The following is a 21,809-nucleotide window of genomic DNA, read 5'->3' as shown; positions in this document are numbered from 1 at the left end:
TGGTGGTCCTTTGGTTGGCGACTGGACAATGCCGGGGGTTGCTGAACGGGCTGTGACTGGTTTGATTCCTACCCCCTGGCAAAGTGGATTGGAGTTTCAGGTCACGAGATTAAGGTGGGATTAGCTGCCGTCTTACTAGCCATTTCTCTCGCAGCCAGATCTCACTCTTCCAGAGAATCAGACCGCAGCTTCTCCTGGTTAGTGCAGCCACAGTTCACACAGTCAAACACGGTGCACATTTTGATGCTTGTGACTTTGTGATTTTGTGATTGTGTGCGTATGTGTTTGTGTGTGTAATGGATGCCTCCAGGTCCTGGTCTGCTGGCTGGGTAGGGATTTGTTTTGCTGAAAGGAAAAGAGTGGTGCCCTTGTCTTTAAACGCCTGCAGGTCCTTGAAAGACACACACACACACACACACACACACACACACACCACCTCCCTCCACTGCACTGTTTTTTCAAAGAACCCATATAAGCTGATAATGCACAAGGAAAGCGTTGAGCAGTGTTGCTGGGAATTTTTTTTGTGGAAACCTTTAATCATCAGTAGGCAAATTGTCATGATCATCCAATCAGAACACCTGGAACCAGTTATGAGCTTGCCCAACAACATTGCTCAAAAAAGTTGTCCCACACAGTTGTCCTGCCCAGAACATTTTATACTTTGTACTTGTTTGAGTTTATGTGTGCAGCCCGCATGGGTCTATTTTTAACTTCCTGTGTGTCACCAACTGTCTGCTGAAGTGCTGTATTGATCATCAGACAGCATGCGGTCCTTGGGCGGCATGCCAGCAGCCTCACTGGGCAGGGCCTGAGCAGTGTTTCCCCTACAGTGTATTTAACAGCGGCGCAGCGTCGCCGCTGGATTTTCAGCGCCGCTGCAACATAATATCACGAGATTCACTTAACACACTGTAAAAGCACAACGGCCAACGTCATCTCGAAATTGTTTTCTGAAAGTCTTGAGTAAGTTAAGTGCATCAAATCCGCACTTAGCCTCTCATTATTCAGGACATATATGCGGCATGATGTGTCAGGTGATTACAAGCCCAAAGACAAGTCTGCAGCCCATATGGCTAGCCTACGTTCTGAACACGGTTACATTGTTTAGCTATCCGACTGATGGGGTCTTGCTCCGCCACAGTGTAGCCTATGGGGTCATCGTTCACTTGTAGGTTACACAATAAATAGCCTACTTATAGGCCTGGTGACAATAAAAAATGATATTAGTTATATTTCATCACGAAGCTGTTTGTATGCCGTGAATTCGCTTGTAGCCTATGCCATATGTTAAGCTTGAGCAATTCCTCTGATCCAAAGCCTGCTTTGACACTAATGTGAAACATGCATCCTCCTCTCCTAGCCTACATCAAATAAAAGAAACCAATTCATGATTACCGAAATGAATTTAACATGGGGGGGGGGGGGGGGAAAGTTTGTTGCGATTTAGCCTACTGTTGTGATGCGGTTCTTTCTGCTGATTGGATTTACGTCCGGTGTCGTCAACTCTGAGAACTCTTGCTCCGGCTGACAATTTTATCCAGAGAGCTGATTTCCCAAAGATGAGCCTCCATCAACATTCAACGACAAATTATTAAAACGTAAGTAATGCAATAGAGTAAACCAATGTGCTACAAGGTGTATGGTCTTAACGTTAATTGTAGCCTAGACTTGTAACGTTAGCGTAGGGCTACATGTAATGTTTGCATGGGAAAGCTAGGCGAACACAGTCTAGGCCTGTTTAAACTTTCTGATAGTTAAAGGAAATATGAGCATATGTTGGCATATACGTATAGCCTAAATTCTGTCCACTTAGCTATAATAGGCTATCACAAACAGACCTTTTCTACGTTTGCGGCATTAGACATAGGAGCCTACATTCTCTTATCAGAAAGAGGTGTTCTCATAACTTCAGCGTTCTCTTGACGGTGAGACGAACGGTCGCACTTCAATCAAGTAGCCTAGGTCCTTTTCGAGTTAATTGTGAGTGAGTTGTATGGTAACTGTGGGAGTGATGTAGAAGAAAAGTGAGTATTTACTTTTTTATACGTGGGTTTGTTATACGAAGGTATGATATAAAAAAAAAAAAAAAAAAAAAAAAATGCGCAACAACCCCCCCCCCCCCAAGTAATAGCACCGCTGCTGGAAAAATTTCTAGGGGAAACACTGGAGAGTGACCCGTGGTCCTGACTCGTCCCCCGCTCCCAGCATGCATGCATCTCCCGCAGTTCAGTCGAATTTCTGCAGCCTGCTCGCCCTGCTTTTAGCACCAGTGTCACCGCCGGGTGGACACAAGACACACGTCAATAACACTGGCTTTGCTTTCTAGAGCAGGAAATATGAGCTTCCCGTCCCCAGGGATACCAGACTACTGATGTCCTATCCCTCTGGGAGGATTGATGGCGTGCTACTAGTGTTTTCAACATGCAGCCCCCTATAGATGTTGTTGATGCTTCGGGATATTTTCCTCTTCACGATCATCCAGTCTGAACTGAAGGAGATCTCTATAAATACCTATGGCATTTTTTAACCGAGATAAGATGAGATTGAGTCAATTCTCAGATGTAATCACATCCTCTCACAGGGACTCTGCAGCCACTGGGTAGAGAGAGGCTGTGTGTTTTGTGCAGGATCTGACCCCACCTGCGAGCAGTCCTCATCCTCTTTGTCCTCCCCATGTAGAGAAGTCTTGGTTGTGGTTCACGTGAGCATCTTTCAGAGGTCTGCATTGGATGCACTCCTGACCTACAGTAGTTCAGACAGACAACTCTAGGCATGAGCTGGCTTCATTCAGACAGTCTTAACAGGTGGAAAGGAATGACAAATGGTGGTGGTGATTATAATTGTTGCTCGCTAAAAGAGTGAGCTCTGTGCTGCTCGCTAAAAGAGTGAGCTCAGAACCATAGTTCCATCATGTAAACTAAGGTTCAGACTATAGTTCCATTTTTCTGCAGGTGTCTGCAGGCCTGCACCAGCAGACAGAGCTCTCATGCAGTGGTTCACCACAGCACTGCCTGTCAATGTGGGTCTATTCAGTCACTCGTTTGCCTCCACAGCATAGCTGCCATGTTCAAGTCGGCCACTGTGCTAGATGAGTTAATTTGGGAAATGCACTTTTGGGCTCAGCATCTCTCTGTGGCACTGTCTGAGTCTGCCTCTGTGTCCTCATCTCCCTCCCTGCCTCTTCCTCCATCTCTCTCTTCCTCACTCCATCTCTCTCTCCCTCGATCTCTCTCTCTCTCTCTCCGTCAATCTTTCTCTCCCTCAATCTCTCTCTCTCTCTCTCTCTCTCTCTCCCTCAATCTCTCTCTCTCTCCCTCAATCTCTCTCTCCCTCCCTCCCTCAATCTCTCTCTCTCTCACTCCATCTCTCTCTTCCTCACTCCATCTCTCTCTTTCTCACTTCATCCCTCTCTGTCGGTCCTCCATCTCTAGGTTACGCAAGTGAGGAGAGAAGGTGCTGAACCCTGCCATTTTTCTGCCTTCAGTGATTTTCCATTTCAGAAACCTTCCTCTTTTTTTTTTTTTTTCACTTGCAGCGATTGAAGAGCTCTTTTCTAAAACGCTATAAATCCATCTCTGAAAGCTTTAATAAGTAATGTTATGTAATTATGTATTTCAGGTAATATCAATAAAAGGTCAGTTGTGGAGTTTTAATTGAGTAAAGAGAAATCAAATAATAAAAGCCCAATTACAGTTCCACTGTAATTCCACTTTTTAAACATGTTTTAATTTTTTTTTTTTTTATGTCAATTCATTAAAAGGGTGGATCTAGCGTTTTGGAAATGAGCTCCTCAATTGCACCTACAGTTGCTACCTACTGTAGTGCTTTGTTATCTGAAGTGAAGTGGCCAGTCTGGCAAGGGCTGCTTTGGGACATGGGTGTCCTGAGCAGCAATGGCCCACTCAAGTGAAAGGCGTGTGCCAGGGTGTTCCTTTGTGTGCGGAACAGTGGCTTACCCCTGTGCTGTCAGAAGGGAACAAAGCATCCGCTGCACCAGAGTGGTCTGGATTTAGGCGGGCGTGTTGCGTAACATTCGTCTCTCTCTCTCTCTCTCGCACGCTCAGTCACACACTCTCCTGCTGCACTGTACATCCCTGCAGCCCAAACGCGTGTCTGGGTTCTCCTGTCACATCCCCCTCCCGCCGGCCTGACTAAGTGACTGGTCCGAACATTGAGCTCGTCCTCTGCTGGCTCAGCTGAAAGGCCCAGAGAGAGGAAGCGTAACTGACAGCACTCGAGACCGACCTGCTCGGAGACGCTGGCAGCCAGAGCAGATTTAGCTCTGTGACTGGCCCTCGGATTGGAGCTGGCACATGAGGTCACCACCACTAGTGCAGCATGCTTTTGGAGTACCGTATTCTGTTTTTATGTTCTAGCGCAGCATGCTTTTGGAGTACCGTATTCTGTTTTTATGTTCTCCTCATGTCTTGTATTCTGGCTTTTGTTTGATTTATTTATTTATTTATTTATTTATTTATTTATTTATTTATTTATTTATTTTATTTATTTTATTTATTGGTTTATTTGATAGGGACCATGCATATTAATGAACATTGTATAAAAAACACCATGTAAAGAGTCTTGTTGAGAAGGGTCTTTGCTTATGAATGCAGAGCCTAACGAGTGTAGAGAGCAGGGGTTTTCAACTGATTATACATTACATTACATTACATTTGGCTGACACCAAAGTGACTAACATGGTTAACAGTTTAAGCTTTTTAAAGCAATTTTCTCAACAATTCTAGGACAATTTTTAAAAAAAAAGAAAAAAGGTCTAGTATTGTTTACCCTGATTGTGAACCAGGGACCACCATTCTGACTAATTACGCAACCCCAGGACCACCACTGAATAAAAATACTGATTCCCACATTGAAACTACTGTACATTACTGAATCCATGGTCACGGACCACTAGCAAAGTCCTCACGGACCACTAGTTGAAAACCCCTGTGTTAGTGTTCTATTTGCAAGAGGACCTTTTTTCAGATGCTAGGTCTGGAGTCATGGATCCCATGCACATGCCATGCTTTTACCTGCTGGTGTAATTGCACCTTTTATGGGTCACTTATGTTTGCATGCGTGTCCCTTTGGACCTTTTTGTGTCATTGTGGTCAGTGAGGTGTAGATCTCCTCCTCCCATCTCTGAAGCTGTACTGTTCATTTAGGAGGGGGGAGTGAGGTGAACAGCCTGTGGTTGGGGTGAGGTAGAACAGTCTTTCATGAAGCTGCACGCCTTACGCAAGCATTGTTTGCCCTGGATGGTCTCAATGGAGGGGAGTGAGGAACCGGTGACGCGTAGGGCAGGTTTCACCACCCTCTGCAGTGCTTTCCGGTCGGTGGCAGAGCAGTTGCCATACCATACTGTGTCACGGTTGCAGTAGCATTGCATGTGTTATTGTTACTGTCGGCTGGGTCTAATGTATGGGGCCAATTGGCACTTCCCTCCTCTGGATGTCTGGTCATGCCATTTGGTTTGGCATCATATGTGCATACAAGCTGACTGCAGCTTCACTGGTAAGAGGGATCCGGTCTCCATAGAAACACAACCTCACAAACGCATGTTATTTACAAGAAGACTGTTATTTACAAGAAGTCAAATGGGTACCCAGTAATTTGGGTAATCCTTCTCCCATTCCCAAACTCTGTTGGATAGAGTGCAGGTGTTTTTGTTGACTAGGATGGCCAAACAGACCAAAAGTCTTGAAAATCATACTGTATGTATGTCAGTGATTCCCAGAGAATTGAATTCCATTTGTGGTGGTTGGTTTGCAGAATCAATTTGAATGCAACAAATTAGCACAGCGTGGTTATGATGCTAACCAGATTTGAGCACAATTTAGTACAACCTGGAAAATCATTGTGTGGTGGTCAATGTTGATATTGTGGTGGGCCTCCACAAATAAGTCAATGTATGGGAAACACTGTATGTAGAAAAGGGAGAAGCCATGTGTTTGTTTGCTGATGTATCTGTTTCTAGCTTCATCTCGGCCCTGTACTCTGTTTGCAGTCAGCAAGGCTTCCATTGAGGGGGTTGATGAACAGGTGTGAATAAGGGATAAATAAGTGATGAAACACAGGGCCCATCTGAGTGTCTGAGTCCCAGTGTGTCATGAGAGGACCCCCCCCCCCCCCCCCCCCCCATTAATCAAGCTCTGCCATACTGAAGGCCAAACACCTCGTTCTTCTCTGGCATTGAAACAGAATTTCCTCCATGTTCATACAGCTATAATGTGATCACTATTTATCGCCTGCTTATTGAAGCATGAGCTGCTGTTGTTGTTGTTGTTGCTGTGTGTGTGTGGGAGACGTTATGCTGTATATTATGTCATGCACTGAGGACCAGTTCAGAGATGCACACATGTGCCACTGAACGTGCGTGCACATGCATTGGAACTTCATTACAGATCATGTGCATTTGTATATCAGTGACCGGAAGAATGTTTTTTATATTTATATATATATATATATATATATATATATATATATATATATATATATATATATATATATATATATATATATATATATATATATATATATATATATATATATATATATATACACATACACATACACGCGCACGCACGCACACGCTAGACTGGAAAGCTAGACATGAGGCACAGCTTTGATGATTCGGCATAAACTCTGGGCCAGTTTGTCAGGGTCTACTCAAAGGGATTCTCATGCTGAAACATTTTAATAGAGCCTAGAGAGACACTGTAGAGAGAGCTTGCAATTTTCCCAGTCTTGCCAAAACTAATCTTCACAAAGCGCCTGTTACTTTCTCCTGGCAGTGCTTAGAGTATTTACTCAGTCATGTAAAACGAGCTATTGGCTACAAGTGGGGCATTTAACGTGAGCGGGTTTAAATGAAGTGGCTCCCTAAACTGTAAGGGATTAATTATTAACTGTAGTTATTCCAGAGACCTCAGAATTCTTGAATGTTTCGTTCTTAAGAGTAAGTTAGGAATACATTAGCTCGTCTGACATTGGAATGTACTGAGTAGGGCAGCCTTTGGTTTCCAGGTAACTCTGCTCACATAATGATTTGTCATGAGTTTCCACTTGCGAAATTGTGATGTCAGATGGCGCTCGGAACCTTCTGCTGCAGAATTCAAGGAAAACAGTGTTGCTCGGCGTTCCAGAGAAAAGTCACCGCTGCCGCTGTGAGCCCAGAGCGAGTTCAGCTACGCATGAGGCAATGGCGCGGTGCTCAGAGAGTCGTCAGACATCATTGCTCACATGACCGAGCACAGACACACTTTTCTCCCTCTGAATGCCAAGGAGTGGACTGCGTGTTTGTTGTAGGACTGTTATGTAAACGGGGGGGGGGGGGGGGGGGGGGGAGGCATTGGCAGCCCCCTAGTGCTGCGCATCCTTCCGCCACAGCTGTGTGTGTGTGTGTGCGCCCGACGGTGATGTCATGTGAACGGTTTGCTTACAGGCTCATGCCTTGAGTCTCCTCTTTGTGTTGTTCCTCTGCAGTATGAGGACGAGCATGTGTATGTGTGTTCAGTCGATCAAAACAACCACATGCACACAAACGCCACAGTGGATACTGAACAGAGTTTGATGCAGACTTTGTTGTTGATCCCTTGTTACTCTGGGATGTTACTGAAATTAAATGCTGGTTAGCTACAAGTCACACCCATAAAGTTTCCATTCGACCTGGTTATTTGAACATGTTAATGACCTTTTCACAATGCAGATGACATTTAGATGGGCTTTGACTGTCCCAGTTCTGGATAAGATGAAAGGGAGGCCCCATTGAGCTCCTGGGACTCTGTGTGTCTTTGTCCTGGCCAAGTATGTTTCTCCTCCGGGGTGTGAAGAGCATGTTTGCATCTCTGCTCCTCCGTCAGCTCTTCCTGACCTCGTCAGCTGAGCCTCCTGCCGACGCCCTCCCTCCATCCTCATGCCTCACAAGTCACAAGCCTCCAAATGAGATTGTGATAATTTGTGATTGTGCGTAATTGGAGAGAAGTCCATCCATCTCTCTCTCTCATTCTCTGTTATCTCTCTCTTTCTCTCATTCTCTCTCTTGTTCTTTCTATCGTTATCTCTCTCTCTGTTCTCTCTCTCTCTCTCCTCTCTCTCTCTCTCTCTCTCTCTCTCTCTCCTCTCTCTCTCTCCTCTCTCTCATCTCTCTCTCTCATTCTGTTCTCTCTCTTTCTCTCATTCTCTCTCTCGTTCTTTCTACCGTTCTCTCTGTTTTCTCTCTCTCATTATCTGTTCTCTCTCTCTCTCTCTCTCTCATTCTGTTCTCTCTCTCCCTCATTCTCTGTTCTCTCTCTTTATCATTCTCTCTCTCTCATTCTGTTCTCTCTCTTTCTCTCGTTCTTTCTATCGTTCTCTCTGTTTTCCTCTCTCTCTCTCTCATTATCTGTTCTCTCTCTCTCTCATTCTCTGTTCTCTCTCTCCCTCATTCTCTGTTCTCTCTCATTCTCTACTCTCTCTCTCTCGTTTCTCTCTCTCTCTCTCTCTGGACTTTGGGTTAACTCCTGAGTTGCTCATAGTGTGTGGGAGCGTCTACAGGGATGTACAGGATTTCCATTCTGTCGCAAGAGAATTCTCTCAGCGTTACCCAGAGATAGTTGTGCCTGCACTTCTTCTAATATGTATCTACAAATATGTATCTAATGACACAATGTTCTCAATGTTTACTCTCTGGTAGATAGAGGAATAAAATAGACTACATAGAGGAATAAAGATCTGTGTGTGAATCATGTGGTTCTAAATTGTTTGGCGGAATTGCCATGTGTTTTGGAGATATTATAGTGTGTTTGCGCTTGTGTGTGTGTGTGTGTGTGCTTGGGTGTGTGTGTGTGTGAGAGAGCACACAAGAGCACAGGAGAGAGGTGTTTTCCCTGTGGAGGTCTTCAGATTCCCAGGCTCCCCTGAGCCAAATCTGCTCATGTGTCTCCTTGTCGGCGTCGATCTTGGAGTCAGGCGATCCTGTTCCCGCTCATCCATTCACTGCTGTGGGAACGCTGGCCTTTCGCCCTCCTCTCAAGATCTTTGTCCTGCTGCTGGCACACAGAGTGCCCTGGCTGGACACGCTCGGGCTCTTAATTCCACTTCTAGTGGCAATCTTGGACAGAGTGCCTTACCTCCCCGACTCCTCAAAGGGCCGATGGCATGCCAGACCCTCTAAGATGGCTCTGCTGTCCTTGGGTTGGTATTAATGGATGTGATATTGGTCTTTTCTGTCACCTACCATGTGTACAGCTGTTACATAAACTGCCTCCGCTGCCCATAAACCCTCTGCTGTAAGGTCATTTACTGCAGAAAGGACATAGGATGGTGAGATTGAAAGCTTGGAAGAGGTCGAAGGTTTCTCATGGTAGTGTCCTTCATGAAGATCTATCAAAGGCATTAACATTATTTATTGATGGTAGTGATTAAATGCACATTGTATTTGTTTTTTTTTTAACTGTTTTGAAAGCTCTGAAATGCTTGACGTCTGATATAATTGCTGTAAACATTATGGCACAGTCTCCAAAGAAGCTCAGTATAACTCTGTGGTTGATGCTGATGTGAGTATTTAATGTTGATGGGAATGGCTGAAATTCAAACTGCACTCTCAAGTATCGTCTTGATTAAGCTTAAAGCAGTAGTGAATTTACAGGCGCCAACCTCTTAAGCTTAATGCTGGTGTGTGTGTGTGTGTGAAGAAAAGAATCCTTGAGTCTCCTGAAGATAAGACTTGCCCCTTCCCAGCCCATAACAATGAAGGATTCTCTCTTGCGTATTTTCAATCTCCAATCTCTGGGGAAAATGAAATTATTAAGATTATTTTAAACTCTTGTCCGGACCAACATTACACAGTGGCTCTGGTCAAAGCTGTTTTAGGTCTTCAATTGTGTTAACTGTAATTGAAGGCTCGTCGCTGGCCGGTGTGGTTTGTTTTTTTAAAGGGGTTATGCCAGTCTGCGGGACTCGTGCATTGGCACTGTTCCTCAACATGGCTTCTTTGACATTGTATTGTTGCGTCTCTATCCGGCCAGTCCTACCACCATGCCGCTGCTCACGTCTGGAGGGTTGAATTGAGTTACGGAATTGAGTGGAGCCTAGGAGCACCATTCCATAGTGCGCCAGTGATGACTTCAGAGACAGAGAGGGCCTTTGTGTGTGTACGAACATCTGGGCACATGAGGATGAGCTAGGTCCAGTCTGCTGGTCTAAACGGTGAATTGTCAGGTTTTGTTGTCGTCCCCCCCCCCCCCCCCCCCCCTCCCCCCTCTCCCTTGCTTCAGGCCCCTTGTTTCTCAGTTCTCAACATCAAGAAGCCACATGATGGTGCGTCATGGCAATAGTATTTACAATACTCACTGTTGGGAGGTCACTGAATTCAGACAACAGGCAGTTGAGTGATGCACACTCTTAGTAGGCCTGTTCTTATTCTCCATCTCCCGGTCATGTTGTCTCAGGAGAGAACCACCACATAATAGATGTTGCAGTAGAGTGATGACAAGCATTTAATAAGAGGAATCATAGATGTGTGACCGTTTAAAAAAAAGGAAAGTCCTCCTCCATCATACAGTAGATGTGTGATGACTCGGCACAGGACTGTGAGGATGTTTTCATTGATGAAAGTGCTCTCTGAGTGTCACTGCACCACACGTGAGCCATTGTAGCTCAGTAAGATGGTATAGTATATAAGTATATTTACTCTTTTGATCCCTTGAGGGAAATTTGGTCTCTGCATTTATCCCAATCCGTGAATTAGTGAAACACAGTCAGCACACAGTGAGGTGAAGCACACACTAATCCCGACGCAGTGAGCTGCCTGCTACAGCGGCGCTCGGGGAGCAGTGAGGGGTTAGGTGCCTTGCTCAAGGGCACTTCAGCTGTTCCTACTGGTTGGGGTTCGAACTGGCAACCCTTCGGTTACAAGTCCGAAGCGCTAACCAGTAGGCCACGGCTGCTCCCACATGAGATGGTCTCATGTGCAGTCCTGCTCTTTGGTCATGGACTATGTGGTTTGGGTTCTGTCTGAACACATTTAGAGACCCCTCTTCAAGTCATGGGACCAAAGAATTTCATAAAGAACTGCCCCGAAAGCACCTTGGAACTGTGTAGTTTAATCTTGTCTCAGCATGCCGTGGCTGTCTTCTCATCAGTAATGAGTGGGAAATGCCTTAAGTGAAAACATTATGTTTGTTCATACTTGTTTGACTTAAGCGGTGTTTGTGATGTGTTTGTCATATGACTGTCATTTGTTCATAGTGAAATCATAGATTACTGAGAATTAACCAAATGTCAAACAATGTACAATGTCCATGTCCAATATACATAACAATGTACAACTCTTTTTTTTTAGTTTTTTTTTTTTTACTTTCATATTCTAATCCATTGCGATCATGAGTTGGCTTGCTGAGGAGTAGAACATGTGTTTTAATGCATCGAGTGGTGTTCTGCATGTTTTCTCTTGCAGATCATCGAGTCCCTGGGCATCATGATTTACAAGGCCCTGGACTACGGCCTGAAGGAGAACGAGGAGCGCGAGCTGAGCCCACCTCTTGAGCGCCTTATCGATCTCATGACTAACATGGCCGAGAACGAGGCAGAGAAAGACCCCTGCCCCGACGAGGGCTACGAGGCCACGGAGGAGGAGGATGAGGGCGAGGAAGATCCGGCCGGAGTCTGCAACATCCAAGGCTACCGTGACGTTTTGGAGGTGAGTGATGAGCGATGCTGTAAGGATGTTGTTTTAAAATGCGTGTCTCTTCCGTACAAGCAGGATCAACAAATAAGCTGTATGGAGATCCAACAGCAAAGCTACTGCCACCCTCATAGAAGTTTGTGTGCTGAAAAAGAAGACCGAATCTCGATCAATATGAGCTCTTGATTCCCCCATGTGAGGTTTACCCTTCGTACAGACCTGAACCATGCAGAGCAGATCAGAGTAGAGATTTATGAGTTATGTTGCTCATTATGTCAGTGACCATGACATTTGGAAGCCTTTGCAATCCTTAGCATAAAGTCTTTGAATCGCCTTACCATAAGTAGTTTCTTACCGACAATAACTGTATTGCACCCTCCCATTATTTTCAGCGGTTACGTAAGTAATACTTGCCAAGAGGTGCATTTCCACCACTCTGTTGTTGGCTATTCCGCTTTGGACCTCTATCGTTCCTCAGACATCCTATATGTAAGCAGCTTTAGGTTGAGCTAGCGGCCTGTTTATGTGGTCATCTGTATGAGTAGCCTACAGTGAAAGAGAAATCCCTTTATGAAACCAGCCCTGAATCTGATGGCGTAATGGTATTGGACACGGTATGTTATGAATGCAGCAGATGTATGGTTTGGCCCAGGTGTGTTGGTGTGAGAACAGCTGATTTTAGATGGATTTGCTACATGGTCCTGATCACATGGCAAACACTCTGTGCTAGCTGTACAGTTGCTTGTGGTTAGCTATTAGATCATTCCTATGGAGGGGTTGTGTCCTCCTCTGGGTTCCCGGGGTCAAATGAGGTGTGTGTGCATGTGCGCGGTGTTTGGGCATAGGACGTGGTATTCTGTGTGTGTGTGTGCGTGTGCGTGTGTGCGTGTGCGTGTGCGCGTGCGCGTGCGTGTGCGTGTGCGTGTGCATGTGCGTAATTTTAGCAGACCCTGTGTAGCGCTGTGAGGTATGAGGGGAGTGAACTGAATTTGAGCATTTGACTGGAAATAAGCTACCTGGGGGGGTTCTGTCCTTTAGAGCGCTCTCTCTTTCTCTTTTTTTCTCTCTCTCTCTCTCTCTCTCTCTCTCTCTCTCTCTCTCTCTCTCTCTCTCTCTCTCTCTCTCTCTCTCATCCTCCAGGGCTCTTTCTCTTTCTGACGGACTGAATATCTACCCATTTCACTCTTCTACACATCAGTCTTCGTCTGGCTGTTCTTGGTGAAAAGCTTTATTTAAATGAACTCTTTTTGTCTGTGTCTCTCGGTCTCTTTACATTTCTGTCAACACTAAAGTTCATGTCACCAAACAGGGAACTCGGTGCCTTTGCCAGGCAGGGCCAAACAGAGGCGTCTAGTGAGACAGGTTTTCTTTATTTAACTCGTTAGCTGTTCTATTTTTTTTTTCCCTCTCTTGGCATCATTCTGCATTGTCATTGCTTTAGGGGAAAGAATGTGTTTTTTGACACCTGCACTATGCATTCCACGGCAGGGTGGGTCTGGGAGGGTGTCGCAGCAGAAATGTTATTCGGCAAGTTTCAATCCTGGCAGGTCAGGGTAATGTGATTTCATGCCTGCATCAGGCATGTGGCTGCTTTGTTCCACTTGAGATGGTCAGAATGAGCGTGTGAACGTGTCTGTGTTTATGCTTGTCCATCATACCTCATCAGGGATGGGCCGCCACAGGCATCTGTCTGAGACATGTGCAAGGCATGATGGGTGATCTGTGTGCTCATCTAAATGGTGTCTTAAGCCCCTCCTATTTGCCCGGTCCAACACCTTAACATGCATTTGCAATTTTTTTGTGTCTTACATAATTTTGAAATGACTTGTATAATATTTATTTCTTCAGGTTAAACAGGGTCATATCAATACTTGTTTTAGAACAATAATGTAACCAACCAACAGCACTGTCTTAACCTGTAATTGAAAAGGAAACACTTTAACACTTAATAGACCACTGTCCTTAGCTGTTTAACCAGAAAGACTTGCAGACTTATGCTAACTGAAGAATAAGGCACTGTTTCCTGGTTACGTGTTTTAGAATATTGTCACCTTTATTGATCATGCTGGTGAAATAGTGGGGCAACAGCCCAATACTAAAGAAATGAATGCAATTGAATAAATGTATATGAATGTATGCAATCACCTTGGACTGACACGTTATATCTAGAAGGCAGTACCATTCAGGCATGGCCGTTAGTTAAGTTAGATGTCTACAAACAGCATAGGATCTGAATGGCTCACAACCAGCTGACAAAGTCTCTTTCCCCTTCAGCTGTGCACATCCCACCTGCCCAGTCCCTCCGATGCCCCCAACCACTACCAGGCCGTGTGCCGCGCTCTCTACGCAGAGACCAGGGAGCTGCGCACCTTTCTGGAGAAGATCAAGAGTGCCAAGGAGGTAAGACGCATGTGAAGGCACTTCAAGGTGTGTGTGTGTGTGTGTCTGTGTCTGTCTGTGTCTGTGTCTGTGTCTGTGTCTGTCTGTGTCTGTCTGTGTCTGTCTGTGGCTCCAGGTGAACCATCACTCCTCTAGACTGTAACAAAGTGACTTGACATTGTAAATTAGCACCAGAAACAGACCCCTCTAGACACGAGCTCTGGAATGGGCACAGTCTCTGGCCTGGAGGCTGTAGGCAGACGCTTGTAGGACAGGCCATATCTTTGTTCTTGGTTGAAATGTTTCTAAGGATGAACTATTCTCTCAAGAGTCAAGAGATGAGCATCAGTTCTTTGGCACTGCTAATCTAATTCAGAGAACTGATGCGTGATGAAATTGTTTTTGTTGTGTCTTTGCTGTATTGGTTCCCAAGAAGACAACGTACTGGGCCTGTCTGTGAAAATCAGGCTGGCGTCTATAGACACTGGTTCAGCGGCTGTTTTTGTTGAGAGATCTCCGTACTGTTTAAAAGACAGAGAGTTGAGGCAGTGAGTGAGTCATGGATGAACGAGGGAAGCATGCAAATGATTCGTTCCTCCCACCTCCACCCGCCAGGCAGGACGACTACAGTCTCATTCAGTCTCCTCCTCAGTGCCAGGGTTAATGGCTGGAGTATTTGTGCAGTTCTGTAAAGGACTCTGGGTTGAGCATCTATCGCCTGTGCTCCAGTTAGTCATAATTACATACCAGAGACATGTTAAATATAGATATATGATTAGCATAATCCCTGCAACTGTATTGTATTGTATCGTATTGTGTTGTGTTCTATTGTATTGTAAGTGGTGTTGGGTTACAGATGGTTTGTACATTATTTTGGTACATTCCAGTGTCTCATCCAGCCTGTTCATTATAGCGTCATGTGTCGGTCACTGGACAGGATCACACACATCTTTAAATGAGCAACATGCTTCACATACATTGCTACCCTTTTACCCCTAAGGGACCTGAAATGATGGATGTGTCTTAAGTTTGAGTTTAAGTCTTAAGTGTCTGTTGCTATACACCCTCCAGGTGTTCATGTTTTCAGTGAGTTTATCCTCCCTCAGTATCACTGTTACTTCATCCTGTGAAACATAGGAGATGTGGGCCGCAAACACCAGCGGAGCGCCTTTAAAAACAAGGCCTGCAGCAATAGGACTCATGCGGTGCAGTTTTGCTGAGGGATTTAAGCATCCTTAAGAGCGTTGCATCAGCTGCTGGAACCTGAATAAAAGTCACACAGCCAGGTTAAAACACACACACACACACACACACACACACACACACACACGCACACACACACACACACATGCGTGTATGCGCGCACACACACACCTCTAGGTACTTGTGGTCCAGCCAGATTAAATGTGACTACTGGCACTTGTTGGACTGCAGCGCTGCCTGGCTCTCTGCATCAGGGCTGTGGCATTGAGTTGGACGTGTCTGAATGTAGTAGAGGATTTAGCTGGAGCAGCTTATGTAATGTACAGTTACAGAGAGTGCCTGATTGAGAGGCTGCAGTAAGGAGATTATTATGTCAGAGGCTGCACATACGGTCCTCCATACCTGCTAGGTAGCCTCTTTTAGTGTAGACTTAATAGCCCATTAATGAATACAACTCTGGCCAGAGTATAGATGCCACAGGTAGAGGGGTTGGCACGCTGGCATCAGTGGTACTGTCCAAGTGCGTCATCAGTCTCTTCTCTCCTCGTGTGTTGTTGTTGGCTAGAATATGAGAAGACTGAGTCAACGGAGCTCCCAGCATCCTTCACTGTGCTTTGATCAGAGCGTGACTGACAATGATCGGCGTTGATGGTGTCATGTTGCCGATGTTTCTGGATTAATCAAAGACCCAAATGCGTGAAAACACATTCTTTTTTGGAATGTGTGAAGAAGGGTTCTCATTAACTTAATGTGTTTGAGAGAACAGCCTAGAGATGATGGGCAGTTTTTTTTTTGTCCTTCTCTTTATTATTTTATTGAAGAGATGCACACAGAGCTTTAATAAATGACGAGTAAAGAGCCATTTGTGTTTGATTTAACAGTTCTGCCATGCGATGTTAACAGAGTGTCCACAAATACTTTAGAATTGTGATGACTTGTTGGGCTAGAACTTTCATGAAGCACTCTAGCACCACAGTAGTAAGATACAGTAGCCAGCTATTGATGTGTAGTGGATTCCCCTGTCCCTGTTGTGACCCAAAAGCTGGATGACCCTGTGCCTATGTCCCTGTGCCATCCTGGCAGAATTGACCGTTGTAAAAAGGGCTGCCCATTGATTGTCTCCTACACAGATGGTCGATGCCATCAGTCTGACGCCCGCCTGCACGAGATGCAATCAATTTACACACGGGCCGGCCCAAATTTGTGTGTGTGTGTGTGTGTCTTCCAAAGTGTATGACTCTGTGATGAAAACAGTTTCTATCTTTGTTAGATTTGTACAGTAGTCATGTTTGTTTTTTCCTTTCGTCTTGGAAGAACCTGCGGAAGATGGAGGGAGATGCCCCTGACGAGCCAGCCAGAGACCTGAATGAGCTGCAGAATGCTGACTGGGTAAATGTTTGTATGCACACACACACACACTTAAAAAAGACCAATGGATCATCAATTAAGTGTAATCGTGTGTGTGTGTGTGTGTGTGTGTGTGTGTAGGCTCGTTTCTGGGTCCAGGTGATGCGAGACTTGCGTCACGGGGTGAAGCTGAAAAAGGTTCAGGAGCGCCAGTACAACCCGCTGGCCATTGAGTTCCAGCTCACACCCTACGAGATGCTCATGGACGACATCCGCTCCAAACGCTACAAACTGCGGAAAGTTATGGTGGGTGCATACACACACACACACACACACACACACACACACACACACAAGCATACAAACACACACACACACGTGTCACTGTCTTCACCACTGCGGGTTGGTGCTATTGGTTGATGGGCCCTGCTATTTGAGTAGAACATTTACCAAATATGGCTATGTAATATGCCTATTGAGAAACATACTCTTGTTGGGTTGATATTAATATACATTGATCACCTCATGGTCTACACGGTGCAATGTATGTTTACTTGCTAGTCACGGATTTTTCGTGTCCCTCAGAGGAATGATGCCGGAACACTCTAGAACACCCCGGTGATATCCAGGCACCAGGGATTTCATTCTGTATCTCTCTTGCTTTATCTGCCACTTTGTTTATTAAAAAAAGGAAATGATTTGAGTTTTTTTATATCGAAAAGCCACAGGCACCCACAGGTTCTGAAAACTATTTTTAGGTTTTTTCCATTTGATGTGTGCCAGACAATGCGGATTTTAATATTCATTAGATGTTTCCCCAGTGCTATTTCCTAATGCAGATGTAGTTCCTCATTCATTTCAGCATTTGCTCTACCTCTATGCATTTTTTTTTTTTTTTTTTTTTTTTTATAATTATATTTATTTGATTTCATACATGTAACAGAAATTGCTTATACCAGTACAGACATATTAACTATTATCAATTTACAATCCTACTCAGGCATGGTATTCACATTCTGTTACTCATACACCCATGCACCTCTATGCATTTCTTACTAGCTCCTCTTGAGTCATCTCTCCTTCAACCCCAACTCTCCCATCTTATCAGATGACACGCACGCTTCTATAGGGGCAGTATGTAGGTCTGTTGTTTTATAGCATGGCTTGGGGATAAAGAGGACTTGGCTCAATTAGCACTAGATGACTAAGATGCCTGTTAGGCTGCAGGTTGAATGGGACTTTGAAAGAGAACAAAGCAAAGCTTCAAACGTCACAGTCCATATCAGTATGGAGAACACATGGATAAGGTGGATTTGACCTTTGCTCCTGTTGCCACTTAGAACAGTTCGAATGAATTCATTACCTCATTACTAAGGCCACTCGGGGAAGCTTGACGCTGCCTAATGTGGCCCCATGTGCAAGTGTGATTAAAGTCTTGACTTTGTTTACCTGTCTTTCATGAATGTTTTGAATGCCTTAGGCTTGACCGGAGCCATTTCTTAAAGGTTCTGTTCTGGTGTATACAGTATATGCTAAGGTGTTGCTCTTTAAGGTGTTGCTGTGTCATAGGAAATGATTGGCTAGTGTAACACTTGGGGGAGAAAAATGTGCTCTGTCCAGTCTGGTTTCTCAGCCCATCACCTCTCACCTGTCTGACCTCTGACCTCCCTCCCATGATGCTGCAGGTGAATGGAGACATTCCGCCCAGGTTAAAGAAGAGTGCCCATGAGGTCATTCTGGAGTTCATCCGATCTCGCCCACCCCTTAACCCGGTAAGAGCAGCACGGCCGGCTGCGGTCTTTCAGATGTTCTTTTCCTCCTGCAAAAGATTATATATCACTCCTTTTTTCCCCTCTCTTTGCTATCTACAACTAATCCAGAGGGCAGAGCTCTTCGTCTAGCTTAATTTTTTGCTCATTCTTTATGTCTACTAATAATGATATATATGTATATGCTACTAGAGATGTAACAGTATGAAAATGTAACCTCACGGTTATAGTGACCAAAATGATCACGGTTTTCGGTATTATCACGGTATTTCTAAAAGTGTGTTCAATATGTTCAGAAAGCACTGATAGGCCTACACAAGCTGAAATAGTTTCAAAAAGTGTCCCGTTCACTTTTTTCTTCATGTTTAATAGGCTATGTGCTTATAGCTTAACTTACCCTACCATAACTTGGAGTTTGCTATTTCTGTTATTTGGATGCAATGAGTGAGACCAAAGTAAGCGTTCAAAATAAAACTTTAGGCTACTGTATTCTCCTGATAACGTGAATGGAATGGATTTAATGTGGACGCGAACATAAAAAGATGCAGAGTGGCTACATGATACAGTGCACATTTTGCGGTGAAAAAGTTCCGCCTTTTAAAATCAGGTGTAGCCTAATCCGAATCGTAGTTAAAACCATCAATTAGACAACAGAATCAGTAGGGTACCAGTTTTCATTGTACCAGGCCTACTGTATGTCAAAAGCAGGCTCGGATGAAGCTGGGAAGGATTAAACACACGGTTTCCACACCGCGGTAATCAACAGTGATTTCATTGGTTTGAAATAAAAACGGTAATTATTATCGTCAACATTTATATAGCAGTTTACCATTATACCGGTAATCGTTACATCCCTATATGCTACTGACACTTTTTTTTCCAAAAAGTTAATCAAGCAATGTCTTTACTGGTTAATAAGGAGTGATGCAAAAAATATTGTTCAGCATTATATTGTGCAAACCTGTGTGTGTGTGTGTGTGTGTGTGTGTGTGTGTGCAAACCTGTGTGTGTGTGTGTGTGTGTGTGTGCAAACCTGTGGTTTATATTATTATTTTTTTTTTTGATTGGTCACTCATATCGGTTATGTCCAATCAGGCCGCTGCACGCAAGCTCAAGCCCCACCCCCAGCGTCCCCGCAGTCTCCATGAGCGCATCTTGGAGGAGATCAAATCTGAGCGGAAGCTGAGGCCTGTGTCTCCTGACATGATGCGCCGCAGCAGGCTGGGTAAGGAACCTCCGGAACCCACACACACACACACACACACACACACACACACACACACACACACACACCGCAAACACCTTCATATGCAACATACACACACATATGCACACACAGACACATACACTCTCTGCGTCTCATGTTTCTCTCTAACACTCACACTCAAACAAACAAAAAATAAAACCATGCATATAAGAAAACAGATAACCGACACCCTTCAACTATAAAAGTTAATGAATTGTAATATTCTTATATGATGTATGTGTAACTAGAATGTTTAATAACACACAAAAGGCTCTCCTAAAGGATAACATAATTGTTTCAAGGCTCATCTTTGTCTGTATTAGGGGTGTGTGTGTGTGTTGGCATGGCTGAAGGAGAGAGAGAGAGGACATGAGGACAACCCCAGTCAGTGAGGGTGAAAACTTGTGTCCACTTATTCCGGTCACAATTTGGGGTCAAGTGTGCTCTCTTGCATGGCTACTGTCTATCGCTGTCTGTGCATCCCAACACTGCTCTAGTTAAACTCCTGAATCTGCCTCATTAATGCTCTCACCACTGCTAGTTCCATTGTCAGACCTTTGCCTCGTGTAGGATTGCACTTCCTCAGATATAGATTCATCATGGACATGCCGTATGTTTGAAATGATCCATAATGTTGTCAGTGATCATGGCCCTCATTTATTACGTGACTCGCGTGTGGCGAGTGTCAGTGGGCTTGGTTTGGTCAAGTGAATGGTGAGATTTGTAACGGTCATGTAATAATTAGTAATTGCGGTCATCATCTTCATGTGCTAACTGTGTATGGATTCACTTGTGATTCTCTATGTACCTATTTTTAAAACCGCCAAAAGTAGATGTTGAGTGGAGGTTGAGCTGTGTGGACATGAAATAGTTACTCAGAATGCTTGATGCTTATTTGATTGAGTGTACCTACAGTAAAAGTGGAACCAAGGCAATCAGCTTAATCGGATTGGTTTGTTGTGTCTATACATTTAAAACTGGTTCAGGCCAAGGAGGTGCTCAGGGCTCTGGAGATCAGCTTTAGAAGTACAAAGCCTTTGGAAGTACAAAAAACATACTGTACATTTTTACTGACCTCATGAAAACAAAGCCCAAACGGTACCATTCTGATTCAAACTTAAAGAGGATTACAATCATCTGTTTAGCTTCAGAAAATTGCCCTGTTTCATGTAATATGTATGTGGTCATTATTGCAGTTGCATTTCATAGAAGAAGATTAATGTTTCATAGCATACTAGATGTTAAGTGACCTTTCCTAGTAATCTGAGTGACATGCAGACTTCCTGCACGCATGAACATACGTGTAAGTTATGTAACCTGTCTTTCCTTATAGGTCTCCTATAACTGTGATGTGTTCAATGCAGGTGTGCTGGCATTGAATAATTCTTTCAACTGATTGCTTAATCTCTTCTCCCTTCCTACCCCTCTCCCTTGGTCCTGTAATATGCCTCCCTACCTTCTCTTGTTTGCCCCCCCCCCCCCACTCCCCACTCCTGTCTTGATTACCGATCCCTGTACCTTTGTCTGTCTCTCTTGCAGTAATGCGGCCTCTTAGCATGTCATTCAGTTTTGACTCTTCAGGTAAAGCCCCCCCCCCCCCAAAGGTTATGCTGTCATTGCCTGGCTTTTTGATTCATTTGTTTGTATCCCTTGTCTGTTGTGGTCTTGTTGGATCTTTGATGCAACCCTTACCCCACACCCCCCAAAAAACACAACAAGATTAGTGTAGATTGTTCCTGCCATCTTGACGGGAGGTGTTGCTGTCACGGCAATGCTTCGTCAACTGTGGCATGAACCAGACACCTCTGAAGGAGAGCGAAGAGGAGAGAAGTGGTCAGACTAATTAATCTTGGAACACTTAAGCCTCAAAATCTATTCCGTTGGGATTTGACAACATTAGTGACCTGGGCATTGTAATTACTCTACTCTACTCGCTGCCAGTTATATGGATACTAGAAGTACTTCTGTGTCCATAGAGTGGACTGCAAGCAATTATGAATCATCTTGATGGTCTACCAGTAGTATTGGTCTGCACAAATAATCAAGGACTGATTTATAGCAAAACCTGCATTGTGCAGATGGGAGGAGGGGAACAGACTAAGAACCCCACTCGTACATTATCAGAGCTCTGATGAGCTTTCCAAACCTTGTGTTCATCCATGTGCGTGGGTGGGCGTTTATCAAAATGGACGGGTGA

The 21,809-nt window shown here is 44.5% G+C and overlaps 1 protein-coding gene across 6 annotated transcripts in view; it reads left to right on the top strand.

Moving 5' to 3' along the window:
- Nucleotides 1–21,809, top strand: part of spire1a (spire-type actin nucleation factor 1a) — a 39,811-nt gene that overhangs the window by 8,716 nt on the left and 9,286 nt on the right. For 3 of the 6 annotated variants that reach the window (XM_042077146.1, XM_042077144.1, XM_042077142.1), the window contains exons 3-9: nucleotides 11,441–11,683; nucleotides 13,943–14,068; nucleotides 16,565–16,639; nucleotides 16,739–16,903; nucleotides 18,283–18,369; nucleotides 19,462–19,591; nucleotides 21,152–21,193. In XM_042077146.1, the coding sequence (XP_041933080.1) occupies nucleotides 11,441–11,683; nucleotides 13,943–14,068; nucleotides 16,565–16,639; nucleotides 16,739–16,903; nucleotides 18,283–18,369; nucleotides 19,462–19,591; nucleotides 21,152–21,193 (868 nt within the window). The remainder of the gene's footprint in view (nucleotides 1–11,440; nucleotides 11,684–13,942; nucleotides 14,069–16,564; nucleotides 16,640–16,738; nucleotides 16,904–18,282; nucleotides 18,370–19,461; nucleotides 19,592–21,151; nucleotides 21,194–21,809) is intronic. The other 3 variants (XM_042077147.1, XM_042077148.1, XM_042077145.1) reach the window with 1 other exon arrangement.

Source organism: Alosa sapidissima, chromosome 21 (genome assembly GCF_018492685.1).
Source record: "Alosa sapidissima isolate fAloSap1 chromosome 21, fAloSap1.pri, whole genome shotgun sequence".
NCBI lineage: Eukaryota > Metazoa > Chordata > Actinopteri > Clupeiformes > Clupeidae > Alosa > Alosa sapidissima.
The sequence above is the reverse complement of the archived record's forward strand: the minus strand, read 5'-3'. Positions and strand labels throughout refer to the sequence as shown.